The sequence below is a fragment of the Scyliorhinus canicula genome, chromosome 13 (genome assembly GCF_902713615.1).
Source record: "Scyliorhinus canicula chromosome 13, sScyCan1.1, whole genome shotgun sequence".
Lineage (NCBI taxonomy): Eukaryota > Metazoa > Chordata > Chondrichthyes > Carcharhiniformes > Scyliorhinidae > Scyliorhinus > Scyliorhinus canicula.
This window is the reverse complement of record NC_052158.1, coordinates 62796363-62820174: the sequence shown is the minus strand read 5'-3', so window position 1 is coordinate 62820174 and position 23812 is coordinate 62796363. Positions and strand designations below refer to the sequence as shown.

General features: G+C 49.4%; 1 protein-coding gene across 1 annotated transcript in view; it reads left to right on the top strand.

The window, feature by feature from the left end:
- Positions 1-23812, top strand: part of ankmy1 (ankyrin repeat and MYND domain containing 1) — a 153602-nt gene that overhangs the window by 85498 nt on the left and 44292 nt on the right. The window contains exon 14 of the mRNA XM_038816607.1: positions 20460-20634. Within this exon, the coding sequence (XP_038672535.1) occupies positions 20460-20634 (175 nt within the window). The remainder of the gene's footprint in view (positions 1-20459; positions 20635-23812) is intronic.

Sequence of the window (23812 nt, the reverse complement as noted above, 5' to 3'; positions counted from 1 at the left end):
CCTTCGGCCCTCGATGTTGTGCCGAGCAATGATCACCCTAATTAAACCCACGTAACCTGTATACCCGTAACCCAACAATCCCCCCATTAACCTTACACTACGGGCAATTTATCATGTCCAATCCACCTAACCCGCACATCTTTGGACTGTGGGAGGAAACCGGAGCACCCGGGGGATATTCATGACAAGTCTGGAAATGTGGGAACACATTCCTGCTGACTCGACAGGCCCTGTGCTTTTTTGCGTTCTAATGAGTGATGATTGACAGAAGGCGAGATTTCTGCCCGCACTGGGAAGGAAGTCCCGCCTTGGAGATCTGTCAGCCAATTGGTCCATTCAAGCACAGCGCTGTAGTGGCTGGAAGAGGTACTGCAGCGCTGTGCATGATACTGAGTCACATGAGTCATAGTACTGGTAAGTACCAGGGGCCGAGATGAGTGGGGGGATGCCCTGGGGGATCACGATGGGGAGTGCAATATCTCTGTAATTGGGTTGGCCGAGAGGGGAAGGAGGCCAGGGGTCTCCAGTCCATAAGAGTTGAAGAGGCCTTCTGATGAAGACACCTCTCGCCCCCGCTTCCTGTCCGAGATCGAGGGTGAGACCTTTTTCTGTTCTCCACTCTCAGTCATCGGGCACCCACGAGACTAAAATTTGAGGCTGGACAGGAAAAGACCCTAAATGACCATTGAAAGAAGGCAAGGGTGAGCATCCTATCCAAGGCCATAAATCACATCCAGGTCCATGAACGATCTCGGAGAGAATCTCGACCATGCTATTCTACATTTCCCCCCCCCCCCCCATTTCAGAATCTGCGGATAGGGGTAGCATAAAATTCTAGCCCTTTATTTCTCTCTGTGTGTCTGTAAGCCAAGGTGTTTTATGTTTTGCAATAGACTGCGGCATTTTCCTAAACCCTCTGTGAGGATACTTTTAAAAGTGTGTTGTAGCAAACTCCCTTTAAGAGTAAATCAGAAGTCTAGTTGATTCACACATTCAAACCAGGGGAATGGTCGCAAATTCACAATAAGAAGATAGGAAGAAATAGGTTTTACAACCATGAATAACTTCAAGAAAAGTCACCACGGATAGGAATAGCAGATCTGCCAGAGTCCAGATCAGAGTGAAGTGAAGGCTCCTTTACGGAGGAGTTACTGTTCAGGCAGGCTCAGCTGGCTGAGGCAGGATTTGCAGAATTGCTTTAAAGTTGATGGGGACGTAGCAAGTTGAGTTTGGTCCAGAGAGACTTGGTCCAGCCGGTAGGTGACGGCAAGAATTTTCCAGAGAAGCAGATTACCAAAAGGCCTAAACTTGATGCAAGCTGTTGATCAGCCTGGAATTCTGCTTTGATGTCTGCAGGATGAGGTTTGAACATCAGACTAAGTGAGCCTAGAAATATAATAATAAAATTTTCCAACATCTCATGTGATCTTGCCCATTAATTAGTTAGTTGTAGGCGAACGAACAGTTTCTATTCCTGTTAAAACCTCTAGTTCACCTTGGAGACACATGGTGGTTATTAGTGGATCTGCAGGTGTAGCGAGTTTTGATTGCTCTGCATGTGTTATAGGAGGTCGATCTTGCAGCGGCAGTCGAGGTAAAGCGTCCACGCATTGTTCAGACCACTGAGATTTGATGACATAATCATGTTATGTTATTCTCTAAGTCTGAATGAAGACTGTAGACTTCCAGTTAACACAAACACTTTATTCAAAGGGTTCGTTCTGCTTCCAGAGCTCAACTAGATGTAAAACAGTCAAGAGGTATGACCAGTGAAACTAAGGTAAACTGCCTATGCTGAGCTGTCTCTGTCTGCTGCTGCTCACTAGCCCTGTGCTTCTAAAAGAGGAGGATCCTACCTTGGACTCGACCCTTTATACCCGTCTCTAATGCTGCCCTCTAGTGGTGTTGTAGCTGTTACATCTGTGCTGCAATCCCTGGTGTGTGTGCAGATGTACAGATCACTACACATGTGCCGACAAGATTGATGCCCACCGTTGTAATTGACTAATAATGAGCGAAGGGATCTCCATATGCAGCCCACAAATTGTTAAGGGACGATGCTCGGTCAATAGAATAACTTGGTGGCTAAATAAATCATGGTGGAACCGTCGAATACCAAAAATAATGCTGAGCTTCTTTCTCAAGTTTAGCACAGTTGGAATCAGCTAGTCAACATCCTGGAAGCAAATGCTATTGATCGCTCTTTGCCTGAAGGCATTATATGCAAGCCAACTGCTCCAACTCCAGAGGGTGATGTGTCGCAAGCACGCTGCAGCTTCAGTTTTGGGTTATAATGGACCAATAACTCCGATTCCTGTAATGTTTTTGACATTTTGGTCCGCATCCTCACAATCATTGGTCCAGAACTAAGCATGTTTGTTACAAAGCAACGTGTGTAAATGTATCAGCCGTGTTGCTAAGTGCGTTATGAACTTTCCCAAGTAATTTAATAATATTAGAAACAACCTTTACTGAGTCAGTTGTGGAGCATCCAGGATCTCCGACATCTTCTTAGGTTCTATGTGAAGACCGTCTTGATTGATGATGTGACCAAGATAGTGAATAGAAGATTTTTTTAAATTGCAATTCTCTTTCTTGACCCTGAGGCTACGTTTTTAAATATTTCTTTATTCTCCTTTTTCGCATTTTCTCCCAAATTTACACCCACCAACAATAAACAATAATCAGTAATAAACAATAATCAATAACGAATATGTCAATCCCCATATCGATAACAACGATCCCATCCTCCCACCAAACCCCAATCATTACCCCGCATGTTCACATAAACAACTGCCAAAAAGGAATCAGGAATCACTCATGGCCACCATTAACACCCATCGCCCCCCCCCTCCCTCCCAAACCTCCCACCCACCCACCCCAACTAATGTTCAATGTTATCCAGTTCTTGAAAGTGCATAATGAATAATGCCCATGAATTGTAGAACCCCTCCATTCTTCCCCTCAGTTCAAACTTAACCTTCTCAAGAGTCAAGTATTCCAACAGGTACCCCCCGCCAGGGCACAGGGTGGAAAGGCTGCTCTCCATCCCAGCAGGATCCGCCTTTGGGTGATCAACGAGGCGAAGGTTACAACATCTGCCTCCACACCCGTTTCCAACCCTGGCTGGTCCGACAGCCCGGGTTTTGGACAGGACCAAAACATATGAACGTGGTTAGCACCCCCCCCCCCCCCCCCCCCCCCTCCCCCTCGGCAACATTCACACACATCTTCTACTCCTTCAAAGAATCGTCTCATCCTCGCCCTCGTGAGATGTGCTCTGTATACCACCTTCAGCTTTGTCAGCCCCAACCTGGCATGCGAGGTGGAGGCATTCACCCTCTGGAGCACCTCACACCAGAACCCCTCCTCCATATCCTCTCCGAACTCTTCCTCCCACTTTGCTTTGATCCCTTCCAGTGGTGCCTTATCCTCTTCCAAAAAAGCTCTGTAAACCGCTGACACTACCCCCTTCTCCAGTCCCCCTGTCATCAGCACCTCCTCCAGCAATGTGGAGGCCGGCTCCTCTGGGAAGTTCTGTATCTCCTTTCTGGCAAAATCTCGAACCTGCATGTATCTAAACATCTCCCCCTGCTCCAGCCCATACTTCGCTCCCAGCTCCTTCAATCCTGCAAACCGACCCCTAAGAAACAAATCCTTCGGTGTCTTAATCCCCTTTTCCTCCCATTTCCAAAAATTTCTATCCCACCTCGCTGGCTCAAATCTGTGGTTTCCCCAAATCATAATTTCCCTTGACCCTGCCCCCAACCCGAAGTGTTGGCGAAACTGCCTCCAAATTCTCAATGAAGCTATTATTTACCCTGAGGTTATGTTATTGCCACGTCGCAAGAGTAGCTTCCAGGTTCTCTACATGGTTCAAACCTGGAATCGAAATGTGGTCCAGATACCATTGCATACCCAATAGGCTACTCAAGATCTGATCCATGGCTCGTTGGAAGAGGTGTTGATGTCATCTCAGGGAAGCCTCCAATACCCTTATGGGTTACTATGGTCAGTAATGGTTGAGTCACAACAGTTACATTGCAGATAGGCTTGCAGATAGGCTTGAGAGAGATGGATTTTTCTAAATATTTGGCCACCTGAGAGGCCTGCAAAAAGATCTTAGATAAGTAGAACATAGAACAGTACAGCACAGAACAGGCCCTTCGGCCCTCGATGTTGTGCCGAGTAATGATCACCCTACTCAAACCCACGTATACACCCTATACCTGTGACCCAACAACTCCCCCCCCTTAACCTTACTATTAGGACACTATGGGCAATTTAGCATGGCCAATCCACCTAACCCGCACATCTTTGGACTGTGGGAGGAAACCGGAGCACCCGGAGGAAACCCCACGCACACACGGGGAGGACGTGCAGACTCCGCACAGACAGTGACCCAGCCGGGAATCGAACCTGGGACCCTGGAGCTGTGAAGCATTGATGCTAACCACCATGCTACCGTGCTGCCCAAGTAGTTGAGGATAATTATCAGCACATAATACAAGATTGATAGTTGCTTTGATATACGTGCATATTCGTACTGAACCATCTTTCTTTAACACTGGGATGATTGGGTTTGCCTAATCGCTGGTGGTAACGGGCTCAATGACTCCTGTTTTCAGTAACCTCTCACGTTCTTCTTCCACTTTAGGTCGAATAGCATAGGGTATGGTCCGCGCTTTCAACCATTTGGTAGTCTGCCTTTATCTTGAGTTTCACTTTGACTCCAGTCATGGATGCAAGTGACTCTTCGAATATCTTTGCATACATTCTCAGAAGTGGTTGAAGATCGTTTGTAGAACCAAAACGTTGGTCCACAATGACCCAGTTTAGCTTAATCTTCCTTGACCATCCAAAGTCTTGCCACATTCGCAGTACTTTGTATGCTTTTGTAACAAATTGTGAAATGTTTTTCCCTTCCACGACGGTGGAAGCGGAATCTTTCAGCTATTAATTGTGAACAGGGAGAAAAACTTTCTTGCAAGACAGTCATTAACTTATAGTATGAATCACTTCTCGGCCTTCTGGATTCGATCAAGTGTCAGATCAGTTAGTGACGAACTAGACGATGTTGAAGGACACTCAAGTCTTCGAAGTAATGAAATAATTTATTATTAAGTAATGCAAAACTAATAAATGAGTTTGACACTCGACTGATCTAACTCTAGCAACAAATAATTATTACTGTACAAACTGTATCTAAGCTACACGTGGTGGCTGGACTGAGATCTCTCTGCTACACTGATGTTCTTCCAGTAACTCCTGTTGGAAGTGTGAGAGAGAGCTTCTGGGAGCTCCGGTTATATAGTGGGTCGTGTAATGCCGCTGGATGTTGTGATTAACCCATTAGTTACATGTCTGTCTACATATCATTACAAGAAGGGAAGAGAAAAAACGCTTGGCCAGCAAAAGGAAACCGAAGGGCAGCTGTTTGCACTACAATTCCTGCCCTCCTTTTGGAGACGAAAACCAGGCCCGATATCGCCAAACTTAAGGCAGTGCAATTCTCATTGGCAGCTTCCTTCCACCAGTCGGTGGAGATACTTGAAAAGGAAATATATTCGGGGCCACAGAGCGAGGGCAGAAGAATGGGAATAATTGGACAGCCCTTCCAGATGAACCAACGCAGGCACAATAAACAAAGCGGCCTCCTGGTGTGCGACCGAACCTAGTGGTTTCAAGGATCTCCTGTTTAGTACCTGCGTTTAAAAGTGAGAACTTTGTGCAAGTCTGTTCAAATCCCTCTGAACAAGCCTCAGTGCAGAGCACCACGCAAATCGGTACGGTTACAGAGGCAAAGAGTCGGGGCCTCGAAAGCCTTGCAAAGGAGGATATTGTGTTTGAAAGAGCTGTGTTTGCTAGAGGCAGCCATTTTAGCCGTGGCTTTTCTCTTAATGTCCACTGATGCCTCTGTGCTAGGTACAGCCACTGCTTCATTAAAGGGCAGGCACCAGGGATTTGGTGTATTTCTGACTACAAGACGCTTTTTTTTGCAATGCTAGGTTTTTTTTTTGTTAGTCCATTAGGCAGGAGATTGTTTTTCTATTAGGGTCTTCTCATTCATCAGTGTCTTAATCATGGAAAGGCTGTAGCTTCTGATTGCCTGCTCAAAATTACAAGCAGGTAGTCTCAAGCTCCTGACATCCAGCATTATTCTCTTACTCAGCTGGGATGCTGCTCTCATAATTGATCCGGAGCGCTTCAAATTCCCAGTTTAGTTTTTGACCAGGGGCTGGATTCTCCGTTTCTGAGACTAAGTGCTGACTGTGGAGTTTCATGACGGCAAAAACGGCGCGACAGGTGAAACTATTCAGCCACTCCAAGGGGTTAGCACGGGCGTAACGGGAAAGGCCACACATTGCACGCGGAACGAAACTGCGGCATTTCGCCGGTTCCGTGATTGCCATGCAGCTGCAGCAGCACAGAAAAGATTCTTCTCCGCCCTCCGTGCCCCCCCCCACTCCCCCGCGCACACACACACACACATACCGTCGCAGGCAACATGGATGGAAAGAGAGCAGCGCTGGTCTTCCGTGACGCTTAGCTGGAGATCTTCCAGGACGTCATGGAGGAGAGGTGAATGGTGCTGTACCCTGGCCCGGGAGGAAGGTCTTCAGGCGTCTGGGCAGAGGTGGGAACCGCCGTCAGCGCTGTCAGTGAAGTTGTCCCGACTGGCATCTCATGCAAAAAAATAACTGCACAACCTCCTCAGGGCGGTCAGGGTGATTAGGCAGTACTGTGCCCCTGGCACTAACACCCCTGCCCCCCGTACATGCATGTGACCTGAACCCCCCCCCCTCACGGTGAGGAACAGCTGGACCCCCACTGTGCCCCACATGCCAGCACCCATGCCAGCTGCAATGGACTGTGTGCCCTGGCCACTGATGCCATCAGCTACCCAACCCCTGGGCAGCATGCGTCGGACTGTCTAACACTGTCATTGTTTGTCTTTGTCCCCGCCCAGGACAAGGCCGCGCACAACCGTCGGGAGCGGGAGAAGACCAGAGGGGGACCACCAGACCTGCGTCCCCTCACTGTGCCCCGACAGGGGCCACTGGACGTGGTCGGCGGCCTGGAGTAGAGGTCGCTAAGGTGGAGGTAAACGGCGTGCGATGAAGTGAGTCCCCCTGCCTAATTGTGGATCCTCATGACACGTGTGCCCCCCCCAACTCCCCTCACCCTCACCACCCCCCAACCCCCCCTCACCCCACCCTCACCCCCTCACCTCAGCCCTTACCACCTCACCTTCACACCTCACCACCGTCCGGCTGTCTAACCATACATGCCGTCTTGTGTCTTACAGGACCTGCCAGACATGGGCCCGGCCTATTCGGGGTCCCCCGCCCCCAGCCAGAGCCGGTAAGAACAGCTTGAACACCAGCCCTCTACCCAAGTCCCAGGACTTCGGGTCAGAGGAGGACACTGATTCCCAGCTGCCTCCAACACACTCCATCATCTCAGAGACTATCACCTCAGTTGGGCACACTAGTGAAGAGGCTCCTGGGATACTCGCTGGTGCGCACCACACAGTCGGTTCGATACAGCAGGTGGAAGTAGGAGCAGCAGAGGGGCCGAACGGTCGGAGGGCAGGCCGGCCCCAGGAACCAGCTGCCGCCCAGACGGGTCCTGGGCTCCTAGAACATCCAGTCCCAGCCATAGCGCAGGCACAGGCATAGACCCAAAGACTATGGGAGGGGATGACGGCCGGCTTCCAGCACCTACAGGAGCAGATGGAGGAGTCCATCCGCAGGCAGGAGCAGGGGGTGGTGCCGGTCATGCGTGCCACCCAGGCCAAAAACACACGGGTGGCGTCTACGATGGAGGCAATGGGGGCGACGGTGTCCGATATGGGCCAGAATGTGCGAGGCCTAGGGCATTCTGTGCAGGGTGTGGGCTGATGTTGCCCACACCCTGAGGGACAGGGCCCACTCACTGGCTGCTGCGGCACAGACCCTGAGGGACAGGGCCCACTCCCTGGCTGATGTTGCCCACACCCTGAGGGACAGGGCCCACTCCCTGGCTGATGTTGCCCACATCCTGAGGGACAGGGCCCACTCCCTGGCTGATGTTGCCCACACCCTGAGGGACAGGGCCCACTCCCTGGCTGATGTTGCCCACACCCTGAGGGACAGGGCCCACTCCCTGGCTGATGTTGCCCACACCCTGAGGGGCAGGGCCAACTCCCTGGCTGATGTTGCCCACACCCTGAGGGACAGGGCCCACTCCCTGGCTGATGTTGCCCACACCCTGAGGGACAGGGCCCACTCCCTGGCTGATGTTGCCCACACCCTGAGGGACAGGGCCCACTCCCTGGCTGATGTTGCCCACACCCTGAGGGACAGGGACCACTCCCTGGCTGATGTTGCCCACACCCTGAGGGACAGGGCCCACTCCCTGGCTGATGTTGCCCACACCCTGAGGGACAGGGCCCACTCCCTGGCTGATGTTGCCCCACACCTGAGGGACAGGGCCCACTCCCTGGCTGATGTTGCCCACACCCTGAGGGACAGGGCCCACTCCCTGGCTGATGTTGCGCACACCCTGAGGGACAGGGCCCACTCCCTGGCTGATGTTGCCCACACCCTGAGGGACAGGGCCCACTCCCTGGCTGATGTTGCCCACACCCTGAGGGACAGGGCCCACTCCCTGGCTGATGTTGCCCACACCCTGAGGGACCGGGCCCACTCCCTGGCTGATGTTGCCCACACCCTGAGGGACAGGGCCCACTCCCTGGCTGATGTTGCCCACACCCTGAGGGACAGGGCCCACTCCCTGGCTGATGTTGCCCACACCCTGAGGGACAGGGCCCCACTCCCTGGCTGATGTTGCGCACACCCTGAGGGACACGGCCCACTCCCTGGCTGATGTTGCCCACACCCTGAGGGACACGGCCCACTCCCTGGCTGATGTTGCCCACACCCTGAGGGACAGGGCCCACTCACTGGCTGCTGCGGCACAGACCCTGAGGGACAGGGCCCACTCCCTGGCTGATGTTGCCCACACCCTGAGGGACAGGGCCCACTCACTGGCTGCTGCGGCACAGACCCTGAGGGACAGGGCCCACTCACTGGCTGCTGTGGCACAGACCCTCAGGGTTCGGAGAATCCCGCCCGATATGCCCACAGTAGTTTCCGGTCGCGCGGTGGTGCCGCGATTTTGGCATTTCTGGGGGGGCCCGAGAATCCCGATTTGGCGTGAAACCGGCATCTGGCTCGATTTCGGCATCGGAACCTATTCACCGCCCGATCGCATTTCAGCTTCTGCTAACGAAGAATCCAGCCCCAGATCTGTGTGTGTGTGTATGTGTGTGTGTGGTTTATTTTCTCTTTTGCCACAATCTTGAATTTCTTATTCGCATTCACCTTTGCGACCTTGACATCCTGTGTGACCTCGCAATTCCCACCGTGTTTACACAGTTAGGACCATATATGATCACTTCCTTGTATCAATCACCACCTACATCTAACATTGACCTCCAAACCAGACCTCATCCTCTATCCGCTCCAGAAAGGAACTCCTCCCCAATTCACTTACAACTGCGCTTGCAAAATCCCAACTGTCTGGCATTCAGCACACCGTCTACTACAATGTTTCTGCAGCTATTGTTCTTCTCAATCATACCCTGTCCTTGAATGCATTGGTATCTCACCCTGGCCTTTCCCTTAGTACAACCCTCTTCTCCCCACCCATTAAGCTCAAGAAATACAGACTGAAATTGATATGGTGAACAATAGCCTGAACCATCCATGGCCAGATCGAGATGAACTACCTGAAACGTTATCCGGTCCTGCTCTCTCTTGTCTGTTAAAGGTGTTCACTATTCCAGGATCATCCTTGACTGCAAAGACAATCCCGGCTTCTTTTCTCGACGACAAACCATCTTAAACACTTCTCCCATGTCTCCTCCACCCCCATCTCAATCAATGAGTGTGAGGAGCTCATGGATTCCTCTGACACTAAAATTGGGACCACCCGATCAGCGGCCTCTCCCACTTACCTCCCATCCTCTTCCCCATGATGCCAAACTCCCTCGAAACGCCTCTGTCACCTAACACCTTACCTTAGCCCTGAATGTGTATCTTCATCTAGTTTCTCTCCTATCTCCCAAGCTCAACATGCCTATGATATCCACCTGCTCCTCCCTCGATCCTATTCACACGAAGCTGCTCCTTACCTAATTTCCCCCCTGGCCTCCATGTAGAACATAGAACATAGAACAGTACAGCACAGAACAGGCCCTTCGGCCCTCGATGTTGTGCCGAACAATGATCACCCCACTTAAACCCACGTAACCCGTATACCCGTAACCCAACAATCCCCCCATTAACCTTACACTACGGGCAATTTAGCATGGCCAATCCACCTAACCCGCACATCTTTGGACTGTGGGAGGAAACCGGAGCACCCGGAGGAAACCCACGCAGACACAGGGAGGACGTGCAGACTCCACACAGACAGTGACCCAGCCGGGAATCGAACCTGGGACCCTGGAGCTGTGAAGCATTGATGCTAACCACCATGCTACCGTGAGGCCCCTCACGGTCTGTTGATATTGCTGACAGTTCTCTCTTTTCAGATGTTGCCCGCTCTGGATCTGCCGTCATCACCCGACTTCTTCAGACAAAACTGCTCAACCCCACTGTCCTTGCAAATTGCCATCTCTTCGCCAACCTCCCTTTCTTCTCCAAAGACCTTGAACCTGTTGTTGCCTCCCAAATCTATGCCCATCTTTCAAATAACTCCATGTTTGAATCCCTCCCAGCAGGTTCCCATCGCTGCCACAGCACCGAAACAACTCTTATCAAAGTCACAGCTGGCATCCTTTGTTACTGTGAGAAGAGGAAACTTTCCCTCCTCGTCCTTTCCAACTTGTCTGCCGCCTTTGACCCGGCTTGACCAAATCATTACCATCCTCTGACACCGCTCAGTGTTGTGCAGCTCTCATTGTTCTTCATGTTGAGGTTATCCAAAGCTTTGTTACCTTCCCCGAGCTTGCACCAGATCCCATTCTGCTATCACCCCTCTGCCAGATGACCAACGCTGGCTCCCAGCTTCAATTTTAAAATTCTCATCCTTGTTCTGAAATCCATCAATGTCCTCACGCACCCTTTACCGGTATAATCTCCTCCAGCCCCAGAACCCTCCAGGATCCTCTAATTCTGGCCTCCATGGGTGCCCCAAACTCTGGAATTCCCTCCCTGAGCCACTCTGGATCTCTACCTCACTTTAAGAGGCTCCTTAAAACCCACCTCTTTGATCAAACGTTTGATTATTTGAGTTTATAGTTTCTTATATAGCATCTCTTTATAGTCCTATTTTGTTCTATTATGCTCCTGTGAAGCACCGAGAAACATTGTGTGAAGATAAGGATGCTATATAAATGCAAGATGGTGTTGGCCTGTTCCATCACTTGTCTGCAGATAGAGGCCTGCATCTTTCCCTTTACTTTCATTATCATTTCCTCTTCCAACTCTCCCTCCAGCCTCGGGAAAGGTTGAGTGGGTGAAATGTCTGCTGGGGCTGTCCAAGGGCTTCCTGCATCTTTGCCACCCTGCATCACGACATTCGCCTTCAATGCTTCCTGCCTCTGTGCAGTTTTCCTCTCCCACCACCAGTCTGCTCTTCAAATCCTTCCAAGCGTCCAAACTTATTCTCATGGGCCAACGTAGGAAGATTGGGTTAAAGAGCGTGCTTCCATCTTGGCCTGCCGAAATCGCTGGCTAGAGCCATTCCGGGGCAAAAGGACCCTGAAGCAGGCAAATCTACCCTCATTATTCAGACTTAGTTATGCCCTCATTGTGAAACTAATATGAAGGCCCAAACGTCATCACTTAAATTGCTGATGATTTGAAAAACAGTAGAAGATAAGGTGGTATAATAACAATATAGTTATTAATTGGGGCGGCCTGGTGGCGCAGTAATTAGCCTGCCTGCCTCACAGCACGAGGGATTCCAGCCTCGTGTGACTGTCTGAGTGGAGTTTGCACGTTTTTCGAGTGTCTGCGTGGGTTTCCTCCAGGTGCTCCGGTTTCCTCCCACAATTAAGAGATGTGCAGGTTAGGTGGATTGGCCAGTGCCCAAAGAATTGCATGATGTGGAGATGCCGGCGTTGGACTGGGGTGAGCACAGTAAGAAGATTTACAGCACCAGGTTAAAGTCCAACAGGTTTGTTTCAAACACTAGCTTTCAGAGCACTGCTCCTTCCTCAGGTGAATCATAGATTATCATAGAATTTACAGTGCAGAAGGAGGCCATTCACCCTACCCAAGGTCAACACCTCCACCCTATCCCCATAACCCAGTAACCCCACCCAACACTAAGGGCAATTTTGGACACTAAGGGCAATTTATCATGGCCAATCCACCTAACCTGCACATCTTTGTGACTGTGGGAGGAAACCGGAGCACCTGGTGGAAACCCACGCACACACGGGGAGGATGTGCAGACTCCGCACAGACAGTGACACAAGCCGGAATCGAACCTGGGACCCTGGAGCTGTGAAGCGATTGTGCTATCCACAATGCTACCGTGCTGACGAGAATTATGCCGAGAATGAAGAGGTATGTTCCATATATAAGGATTGAAATTTGGTAATTTGGTGCAGTGAGGTAAATCAGCAAAGGTAAGTGGAAAATCTAATTCTGCTGTTTTTCAGTTAAAAGTGTAGTGTGGAGCTTAGTGTCTGATTGGTTGAAGCTGCCCCCACCCTAATTGCTGAGAGGCAGTTATCTGGCAATCGCCTGAGGCCTGTTGAGGCCTGTTTAGGGGCACATAGTATTCTTCTCTTTGAAGTTAAGGTATTTTTTTGAGTCATCGGTTAGCTGAGGTCTGTATAAAAGACAGAGAGACTGCGCACAAAGTAAGCAAGCACTTTCCAGGAGACTCATCCGGAGTGAGACTCATACAGAGTGGAGGATTGAAATTTGGTAATTTGGTGCAGTGAGGTAAATCAGCAAAGGTAAGTGGAAAATCTAATTCTGCTGTTTTTCAGTAAAAGTGTAGTGTGGAGCTTAGTGTCTGATTGGTTGAAGCTGCCCCCACCCTAATTGCTGAGAGGCAGTTATCTGGCAATCACCTGAGGCCTGTTGAGGCCTGTTTTAGGGGCACATTGTATTCTTCTCTTTGAAGTTAAGGTATTTTTTTGAGTCATCGGTTAGCTGAGGTCTGTATAAAAGACAGAGAGACTGCGCACAAAGTAAGCAAGCACTTTCCAGGAGACTCATCCGGAGTGAGACTCATACAGAGTGGAGGGTTGAAATTTGGTAATTTGGTGCAGTGAGGTAAATCAGCAAAGGTAAGTGGAAAATCTAATTCTGCTGTTTTTCAGTTAAAAGTGTAGTGTGGAGCTTAGTGTCTGATTGGTTGAAGCTGCCCCCACCCTAATTGCTGAGAGGCAGTTATCTGGCAATCACCTGAGGCCTGTTGAGGCCTGTTTAGGGGCACATTGTATTCTTCTCTTTGAAGTTAAGGTATTTTTTTGAGTCATCGGTTAGCTGAGGTCTGTATAAAAGACAGAGAGACTGCGCACAAAGTAAGCAAGCACTTTCCAGGAGACTCATCCGGAGTGAGACTCATACAGAGTGGAGGATTGAAATTTGGTAATTTGGTGCAGTGAGGTAAATCAGCAAAGGTAAGTGGAAAATCTAATTCTGCTGTTTTTCAGTTAAAAGTGTAGTGTGGAGCTTAGTGTCTGATTGGTTGAAGCTGCCCCCACCCTAATTGCTGAGAGGCAGTTATCTGGCAATCACCTGAGGCCTGTTGAGGCCTGTTTAGGGGCACATTGTATTCTTCTCTTTGAAGTTAAGGTATTTTTTTGAGTCATCGGTTAGCTGAGGTCTGTATAAAAGACAGAGAGACTGCGCACAAAGTAAGCAAGCACTTTCCAGGAGACTCATCCGGAGTGAGACTCATACAGAGTGGAGGATTGAAATTTGGTAATTTGGTGCAGTGAGGTAAATCAGCAAAGGTAAGTGGAAAATCTAATTCTGCTGTTTTTCAGTTAAAAGTGTAGTGTGGAGCTTAGTGTCTGATTGGTTGAAGCTGCCCCCACCCTAATTGCTGAGAGGCAGTTATCTGGCAATCACCTGAGGCCTGTTGAGGCCTGTTTAGGGGCACATTGTATTCTTCTCTTTGAAGTTAAGGTATTTTTTTGAGTCATCGGTTAGCTGAGGTCTGTATAAAAGACAGAGAGACTGCGCACAAAGTAAGCAAGCACTTTCCAGGAGACTCATCCGGAGTGAGACTCATACAGAGTGGAGGATTGACATTTGGTAATTTGGTGCAGTGAGGTAAATCAGCAAAGGTAAGTGGAAAATCTAATTCTGCTGTTTTTCAGTTAGAAGTGTAGTGTGGAGCTTAGTGTCTGATTGGTTGAAGCTGCCCCCACCCTAATTGCTGAGAGGCAGTTATCTGGCAATCACCTGAGGCCTGTTGAGGCCTGTTTAGGGGCACATTGTATTCTTCTCTTTGAAGTTAAGGTATTTTTTTGAGTCATCGGTTAGCTGAGGTCTGTATAAAAGACAGAGAGACTGCGCACAAAGTAAGCAAGCACTTTCCAGGAGACTCATCCGGAGTGAGACTCATACAGAGTGGAGGATTGAAATTTGGTAATTTGGTGCAGTGAGGTAAATCAGCAAAGGTAAGTGGAAAATCTAATTCTGCTGTTTTTCAGTTAAAAGTGTAGTGTGGAGCTTAGTGTCTGATTGGTTGAAGCTGCCCCCACCCTAATTGCTGAGAGGCAGTTATCTGGCAATCACCTGAGGCCTGTTGAGGCCTGTTTAGGGGCACATTGTATTCTTCTCTCTGAAGTTAAGGTATTTTTTTGAGTCATCGGTTAGCTGAGGTCTGTATAAAAGACAGAGAGACTGCGCACAAAGTAAGCAAGCACTTTCCAGGAGACTCATCCGGAGTGAGACTCATACAGAGTGGAGGATTGAAATTTGGTAATTTGGTGCAGTGAGGTAAATCAGCAAAGGTAAGTGGAAAATCTAATTCTGCTGTTTTTCAGTTAAAAGTGTAGTGTGGAGCTTAGTGTCTGATTGGTTGAAGCTGCCCCCACCCTAATTGCTGAGAGGCAGTTATCTGGCAATCACCTGAGGCCTGTTGAGGCCTGTTTAGGGGCACATTGTATTCTTCTCTCTGAAGTTAAGGTATTTTTTGAGTCATCGGTTAGCTGAGGTCTGTATAAAAGACAGAGAGACTGCGCACAAAGTAAGCAAGCACTTTCCAGGAGACTCATCCGGAGTGAGACTCATACAGAGTGGAGGATTGAAATTTGGTAATTTGGTGCAGTGAGGTAATTCGGTGCAGAGTGTGAGGAGGTGCTCTTTAACCCTGGTAAGTGACTGGTAAGTAGTCTCTCTTTTTCTTTTCATTGTCTAATTTACTCATTTTTATTTTGAAATTGTAGTTGTTTAAGTTTACCAAGGGTTTAAGACATGGCAGGAGATCCCAGACCCGTGTCATGCTCCTCGTGTGCGATGTGGGAGCTCAGGGACACGTCCACTGTCCCTGGCTCCTTCACGTGCAAGAAGTGCGTCCAGTTGCAGCTCCTGTTAGACTGCTTGACGGCTCTGGAGCTGCGGATGGACTCACTTTGGAGCATCCGCGATGCTGAGGAGGTCGTGGATAGCACGTTTAGCGAGTTGGTCACACCGCAGGTGAAGGTTACTGAGGGAGATAGAAAATGGGTGACCAAAAGAAAGAGCAAGAGTAGGAAGGCAGTGCAGGTGTCCCCTGCGGTCATCTCCCTGCAAAACAGATATACCGCTTTGGATACTGTTGAGGGAGATGGCTCACCAGGGGAAGGCAGCAGCAGCCAGGTTCATGGCACCGTGGCTGGCTCTGCTGCACAGCAGGGCAGGAAGAAAAATGGCAGGGCTATAGTGATAGGGGACTCGATCGTAAGGGGAATAGACAGGCGGTTCTGTGGACGCAATCGAGACTCCAGGATGGTATGTTGCCTCCCTGGTGCAAGGGTCAAGGATGTCTCGGAGCGGCTGCAGGACATTCTGGGGGGGGAGGGTGAACAGCCAGCTGTCGTGGTGCACATAGTCACCAACGATATAGGTAAAAAACGGGATGAGGTCCTACAAGCGGAATTCAGGGAGTTAGGAGTTAAACTAAAAAGTAGGACCTCAAAGGTAGTAATCTCAGGATTGCTACCAGTGCCACGAGCTAGTCTGAGTAGGAATGTCAGGATAGATAGGATGAATGCGTGGCTCGAGAGATGGTGCAAGAGGGAGGGATTCAAATTCCTGGGGCATTGGGACCGGTTCTGGGGGAGGTGGGACCAGTACAAACCGGACGGTCTGCACTTGGGCAGGACTGGAACCGATGTCCTATGGGGGGTGTTTTCTAGAGCTGTTGGGGAGGGTTTAAACTAATGTGGCAGGGGGATGGGAACCAATGCTGGAAGTTGGAAGGTAGTAAAACAGGGACAGAAACAAAAGGAAGTAAGGGGAAAAGTGCAAGGCAGAGAAGACATAGTCAGAAATCCATAAGGGCGACAGTACAAGGTACAGTGACTGAGGGGAGCACAGTGAATAGGCCCAGTAATAACAAAAGGAATAAAACTGGAGATGTTAAGATTCAAAACAGAGGTAAAAAAACCAAATAAGTGTACTTTACCTGAATGCTCGTAGTTTTCGGAATAAAGTAAATGAGTTGGTGGCACAAATCATCGTGAAGGACTATGATTTAGTGGCCATTACTGAAACATGGTTAAAGGATGGTCACGACTGGGAGTTAAATATCCGAGGGTATCAAACTATTCGGAAGGACAGAGTGGATGGTAAGGGAGGTGGTGTTGCTCTGTTATTTAAGGATGACATCCGGGCAATTGTAAGGGATGACATCGGTGCTATGGAGGATAAGGTTGAATCCATTTGGGTGGAAATCAGGAATAGTAAGGCGAAAAAGTCACTGATAGGAGTAGTCTATCGGCCACCAAATAGTAACGAGATGGTGGGGCAGGCAATAAACAAAGAAATAACTGATGCATGTAGAAATGGTACAGCAGTTATCATGGGGGATTTTAATCTACATGTCGATTGGTTTAATCAGGTCGGTCAAGGCAACCGTGAGGAGGAGTTTATAGAATGTATCCGCGATAGTTTCCTAGAACAGTATGTAATGGAACCTACGAGGGAACAAGCGGTCCTAGATCTTGTCCTGTGTAATGAGACAGGATTGATTCATGATCTCATAGTTAGGGATCCTCTCGGAAGGAGCGATCACAATATGGTGGAATTTAAAATACAGATGGAGGGTGAGAAAGTAAAATCAAATACTAGTGTTTTGTGTTTAAACAAAGGAGATTACAAGGGGATGAGAGAAGAACTAGCTAAGGTAGACTGGGAGCTAAGACTTTATGGTGGAACAGTTGAGGAACAGTGGAGAACCTTCCAAGCGATTTTTCACAGTGCTCAGCAAAGGTTTATACCAACAAAAAGGAAGGACGGAAGAAAGAGGGAAAATCGACCGTGGATATCTAAGGAAATAAGGGAGAGTATCAAATTGAAGGAAAAAGCATATAAAGTGGCAAAGATTGCTGGGAGATTAGAGGACTGGGAAATCTTTAGGGGGCAACAGAAAGCTACTAAAAAAGCTATAAAGAAGAGTAAGATAGAGTATGAGAGTAAACTTGCTCAGAATATAAAAACAGACAGTAAAAGTTTTTACAAATATATAAGACAAAAAAGAGTGGCTAAGGTAAATATTGGTCCTTTAGAGGATGAGAAGGGAGTTTTAATAATGGGAAATGAGGAAATGGCTGAGGAACTGAACAGGTTTTTTGGGTCGGTCTTCACAGTGGAAGACACAAATAACATGCCAGCGACTGATAGAAATGAGGCTATGACAGGTGAGGACCTTGAGACGATTGTTATCACTAAGGAGGGAGTGATGGGCAAGCTAATGGGGCTAAAGGTAGACAAGTCTCCTGGCCCTGATGGAATGCATCCCAGAGTGCTAAAAGAGATGGCTAGGGAAATTGCAGATGCACTAGTGATAATTTACCGAAATTCACTAGACTCTGGGGTTGTCCCGGTGGATTGGAAATTAGCAAACGTGACGCCACTGTTTAAAAAAGGAGGTAGGCAGAAAGCAGGAAATTATAGGCCAGTGAGTTTAACTTCGGTAATAGGGAAGATGCTGGAATCTATCATCAAGGAAGAAATTGCGAGGCATCTGGATAGAAATTGTCCCATTGGGCAGACGCAGCATGGGTTCGTAAAAGGCAGGTCGTGCCTAACTAATTTAGTGGAATTTTTTGAGGGCATTACCAGTGCAGTAGATAACGGGGAGCCGATGGATGTGGTATATCTGGATTTCCAGAAAGCCTTTGACAAGGTGCCACACAAAAGGTTGCTGCATAAGATAAAGATGCATGGCATTAAGGGTAAAGTAGTAGCATGGATAGAGGATTGGTTAATTAATAGAAAGCAAAGAGTTGGGATAAATGGGTGTTTCTCTGGTTGGCAATCAGTAGCTAGTGGTGTCCCTCAGGGATCCGTGTTGGGCCCACAATTGTTCACAATTTACATTGATGATTTGGAGTTGGGGACCAAGGGCAATGTGTCCAAGTTTGCAGATGACACTAAGATGAGTGGTAAAGCGAAAAGTGCAGAGGATACTGGAAGTCTGCAGAGGGATTTGGATAGGTTAAGTGAATGGGCTCGGGTCTGGCAGATGGAATACAATGTTGACAAATGTGAGGTTATCCATTTTGGTAGGAATAACAGCAAACGGGATTATTATTTAAACGATAAAATATTAAAGCATGCCGCTGTTCAGAGAGACTTGGGTGTGCTAGTGCATGAGTCACAGAAGGTTGGTTTACAAGTGCAACAGGTGATTAAGAAGGCAAATGGAATTTTGTCCTTCATTGCTAGAGGGATGGAGTTTAAGACTATGGAGGTTATGTTGCATTTGTATAAGGTGTTAGTGCGGCCACACCTGGAGTATTGTGTTCAGTTTTGGTCTCCTTACTTGAGAAAGGACGTACTGGCGCTGGAGGGTGTGCAGAGGAGATTCACTAGGTTAATCCCAGAGCTGAAGGGGTTGGATTATGAGGAGAGGTTGAGTAGACTGGGACTGTACTCGTTGGAATTTAGAAGGATGAGGGGGGATCTTATAGAAACATTTAAAATTATGAAGGGAATAGATAGGATAGATGCGGGCAGGTTGTTTCCACTGGCGGGTGACAGCAGAACTAGGGGGCATAGCCTCAAAATAAGGGGAAGTAGATTTAGAACTGAGTTTAGGAGGAACTTCTTCACCCAAAGGGTTGTGAATCTATGGAATTCCTTGCCCAGTGAAGCAGTTGAGGCTCCTTCATTACATGTTTTTAAGGTAAAGATAGATAGTTTTTTGAAGAATAAAGGGATTAAGGGTTATGGTGTTCGGGCCGGAAAGTGGAGCTGAGTCCACAAAAGATCAGCCATGATCTCATTGAATGGCGGAGCAGGCTCGAGGGGCCAGATGGCCTACTCCTGCTCCTAGTTCTTATGTTCTTATGTTCTTATATATAGACAAATTCAAAGATGCCAGACAATGCTTAGAGTGCGAGCATTTGCAGGTCATTAAGTCTTTACAGATCCCGAGATAGGGGTAGCCCCAGGTTAAAGACATGTGAATTGTCTCAAGCCAAGACAGTTGGTAGGATTTTGCAAGCCCAGGCCAGACGGGGGTAGGCAGGGGAGTGGGTCGGGTGCTCTTTCAGAGGGTTGGTGCCAGCCCGATGGGCCAAATGGCCTCCTCCTGCACTTTAGGGATTCTATGGATCTATGTATACCCAATGTATGTTTGCAGATGGAGGATATTATGTGGGGTTTTAATTGAGTGCATATAAAGAGACACTTACTGAAATTAGGAGTTGATTGAGCTGCGAGGTATATGTTGACAATATGTTTCACCTGTAAATTAGTGTGAGGCTGAGTAAAGACTGGCTCCAGGGTCATGTTGCCCGGGTTTCAGGGTGAGGACAGTCATGGTTAGACAATCCGGGCCTGAGTTTTTCCGAGCCTGCAGATTGTAGCATCGATGGGCAAACAGGAGGGCATGAGGAGAGTATCAGCTCCGAGGCCCTAAAAAGATGAGAAACAGATTGTGCAATGCATTCTTGAGGCCAGCTTAAAAGGGAAAAGGGCGGGAACTTTCAAAAGAACACATGAACAATAAAAATACTGATGACATAGAGAAAGGGAAGGCTGGGAGAGAGAGATGTTGGAGACTGGCACTGGGTAAAGGATCACCCATCAGATATCAAGGTGTGGTGTGTTGAATCCAACTCACAAAAGTTGAGAATTGTCAAAGGAAAATACCAGAGCCTGGCTCTGATTGTCGATTCTGTGGAGGACTAGATGGTAGAATACTCCAGTTTTGGAATGTCCTTACTTTCGGATTTGGGATTGACATGAATGCCTAACAGGAAAATGCTTTTGGTGTTACAGGTCGGGAAACAACTGAAACACTGTCAGAACTTAGCGAATCTGAGGCACTCTCTTTGGCTGAAATCAGTCTGACAGCAAAAGCCATCTTGGAGCGGCATTCCCAGACTGCAGAGGGGAATTTGCTAATTTCACCAGTCTCGGAAAAGAAGAGCAAAATCCAAGATACAGCTCCGAGGTAAGAGGTGTGGGGCCCAAACTGTGGAAAGTTGGGATGTCCAGCACTCCAAATATCCAAGGGTTCCTAGTGTCAATAGTTTCAGCTGAGTCCAGACCTCCAGCGACAGTCCCTCTAACAGTACACCAGAGTATAAAAATGCTAAATTGTGGATCGTACAGGGAAAGCGTAGAACACAACAAGGTGACACAGTGAGGGAACAGAGACAGGCGGAGCGAGTTCGCGAAGAGAGACAGAACGAGTAGGCAGAAAGGGACCGAGTGAGTGAGTGGAGAGGGACAGAGTGAGTGAGTGGAGGGGACAGAGTGACTGAGTGGAGGGGACAGAGTGAGTGAGTGGAGAGGGACAGAGTGACTGAGAGAGAGGGGACAGAGTGAGAGAGAGGAGGGGACAGAGTGAGTGAGTGAGAGAGGGACAGAATCAGTGACTGAGAGAGAGGGACAGTGACTGAGAGAAGAGGGATACAGTGAGAGAGAAGAGGGACAGAGTGAGAGAGGGACAGAGTGAGTGAGTGAGAGAGGGACAGAGTGACTGAGAGAAGAGGGACAGAGTGACAGAGAAGAGGGAGAGAGTGAGTGAGAGAGGGACAGAGTGAGTGAGCGAAGAGGGACAGAGTGAGTGAGGGGAGAGGGACAGAGTGAGTGAGTCAGAGGAAAGGGACAGAGAGAGTGAGAAGAGAGGGACGGAGTGAGTGGAGAGGGACAGAGTGAGTGAGTGGAGAGGGACAGAGTGAGTGAGTGGAGAGGGACGGGGTGAGTGAGTGGAGAGGGACGGGGTGAGTGAGTGAGAGGAGAGGAGCAGAGTGAGTGAGAGGAGAGGGGCAGAGTGAGTGAGTGGAGAGGGACAGAGTGAGTGAGAGAAGAGGGACAGAGTGAGTGAGAAAGAGGGACAGAGAGTCAGTGGAGAGGGACAGAGTGACTGAGAGGAGAGGGACAGAGTGAGTGAGTGAGAGAGGGACAGAGTGAGTGAGTGAGAGAGGGACAGACTGAGTGAGTGAGAGAGGGACAGACTGAGTGAGTGAGAGAGGGACAGAGTGAGTGAGTGAGAGAGGGACAGTGACTGAGAGAAGAGGAACAGAGTGAGTGGAGAGGGACAGAGTGAGTGAGTGAGAGAGGGACAGAGTGAGTGAGTGAGAGAGGGACAGAGTGACTGAGAGAAGAGAGACAGAGTGACAGAGAAGAGGGAGAGAGTGAGTGAGAGAGGGACAGAGTGAGTGAGCGAAGAGGGACAGAGTGAGTGAAGGGAGAGGGACAGAGTGAGTGAGTCAGAGGAAAGGGACAGAGAGAGTGAGAAGAGAGGGACGGAGTGAGTGAGAGGGGAGGGACAGAGTGGAGAGGGACAGAGTGAGTGAGTGGAGAGGGACGGGGTGAGTGAGTGGAGAGGGACGGGGTGAGTGAGTGAGAGGAGAGGAGCAGAGTGAGTGAGAGGAGAGGGGCAGAGTGAGTGAGTGGAGAGGGACAGAGTGAGTGAGAGAAGAGGGACAGAGTGAGTGAGAAAGAGGGACAGAGTGTCAGTGGAGAGGGACAGAGTGACTGAGAGGAGAGGGGACAGAGTGAGTGAGTGAGAGAGGGACAGAGTGAGTGAGTGAGAGAGGGACAGACTGAGTGAGTGAGAGAGGGACAGACTGAGTGAGTGAGAGAGGGACAGAGTGAGTGAGAGAGGGACAGTGACTGAGAGAAGAGGGACAGGGTGAGCGAGAGGAGAGGAACAGAGTGAGTGGAGAGGGACAGAGTGAGTGAGTGAGAGAGGGACAGAGTGAGTGAGTGAGAGAGGGACAGAGAGAGTGAGTGAGAGAGGGACAGAGTGAGTGAGTGAGAGAGGGACAGAGTGAGTGAGTGAGAGAGGGACAGAGAGAGTGAGTGAGAGAGGGACAGAGAGAGTGAGAGAGAGGGACAGAGTGAGTGAGTGGAGAGGGACAGAGTGAGTGAGTGGAGGGGGACAGTGAGTGAGTGAGGGGAGATGGACAGAGTGAGTGAGTCAGAGGAAAGGGACAGAGAGAGTGAGAAGAGAGGGACGGAGTCAGTGAGAGAGGGACAGTGAGTGAGTGGAGAGGGACAGAATGAGTGAGAGGGGAGGGACAGAGTGAGTGAGTGAGAGGAGAGGGTCAGAGTGAGTGAGTGGAGAGGGACGGAGTGAGTGAGAGGGGAGGGACAGAGTAGAGAGGGACAGAGTGAGTGAATGGAGAGGGACAGAGTGAGTGAGAGAAGAGGGACAGAGTGAGTGAGAGAATAGGGACAGAGTGAGTGAGAGGAGAGGGACAGAGTGAGTGAGAGAGGGACAGAGTGAGCGAGTGGAGAGGGACAGAATGAGTGAGTGGAGAGGGACAGAGTGAGTGAGAGAAGAGGGACAGAGTGGGTGAGTGAGAAGAGAGGGACGGAGTGAGTGAGAGGGGAGGGACAGAGTAGAGAGGGACAGAGTGAGTGAGTGAGAGGAGAGGGACAGAATGAGTGGGCGGAGAGGGATGGAGTGAGTGAGTGAGAGAGGGACAGTGAGTGAGAGGAAAGGGACAGAATGTGTGAGGGGAGAGGGACAGAGTAAGTAAGAGGAGAGGGACACAGTGAGTGAGTGAGAGGGACAGAGTGCGTGAGAGTGTGAGGGACAGACTGAGTGAGCGAAGAGGGACAGAGTGAGTGAGTGAGCGAGGGACAGAGTGACTGAGAGGAGAGGGACAGAGTGAGGGAGTGGAGAGGGACGGATTGAGTGAGTGAGTGGAGGGGGACAGAATGAGGGAGTGAGAGGGACAGAGTGAGTGAGCGGAGAGGGACAGTGCGTGAGTGAGAGAGACAGAGTGACTGAGAGGAGAGGGACAGAGTGAGGGAGTGAGAGGGACAGAGTGAGTGAGTGAGAGGGACAGAGTGAGGGAGTGAGAGGAACAGTGAGTGAGTGGAGAGGGACAATGAGTGAGTGGAGAGGGACAATGAGTGAGAGGAGAGGGACAGAGTGAGTGAGAGGGACAGAGTGAGTGAGAGAAAAGGGATGGAGTGAGTGATTGGAGAGGGTCAGTGAGTGAGTGGAGAGGGACAGAGGGAGTGAGTGAGAGGAGAGGGACAGAGTCAGTGAGTGAGAGGAACAGAGTGAGTGAGTGAGTGAGAGGGACAGTGAGTGAGAGGAAAGGGACAGAATGAGTGAGGGGAGAGGAAAAGTGAGTGAGAGAGGGACAGAGTGACTGAGAGGAGAG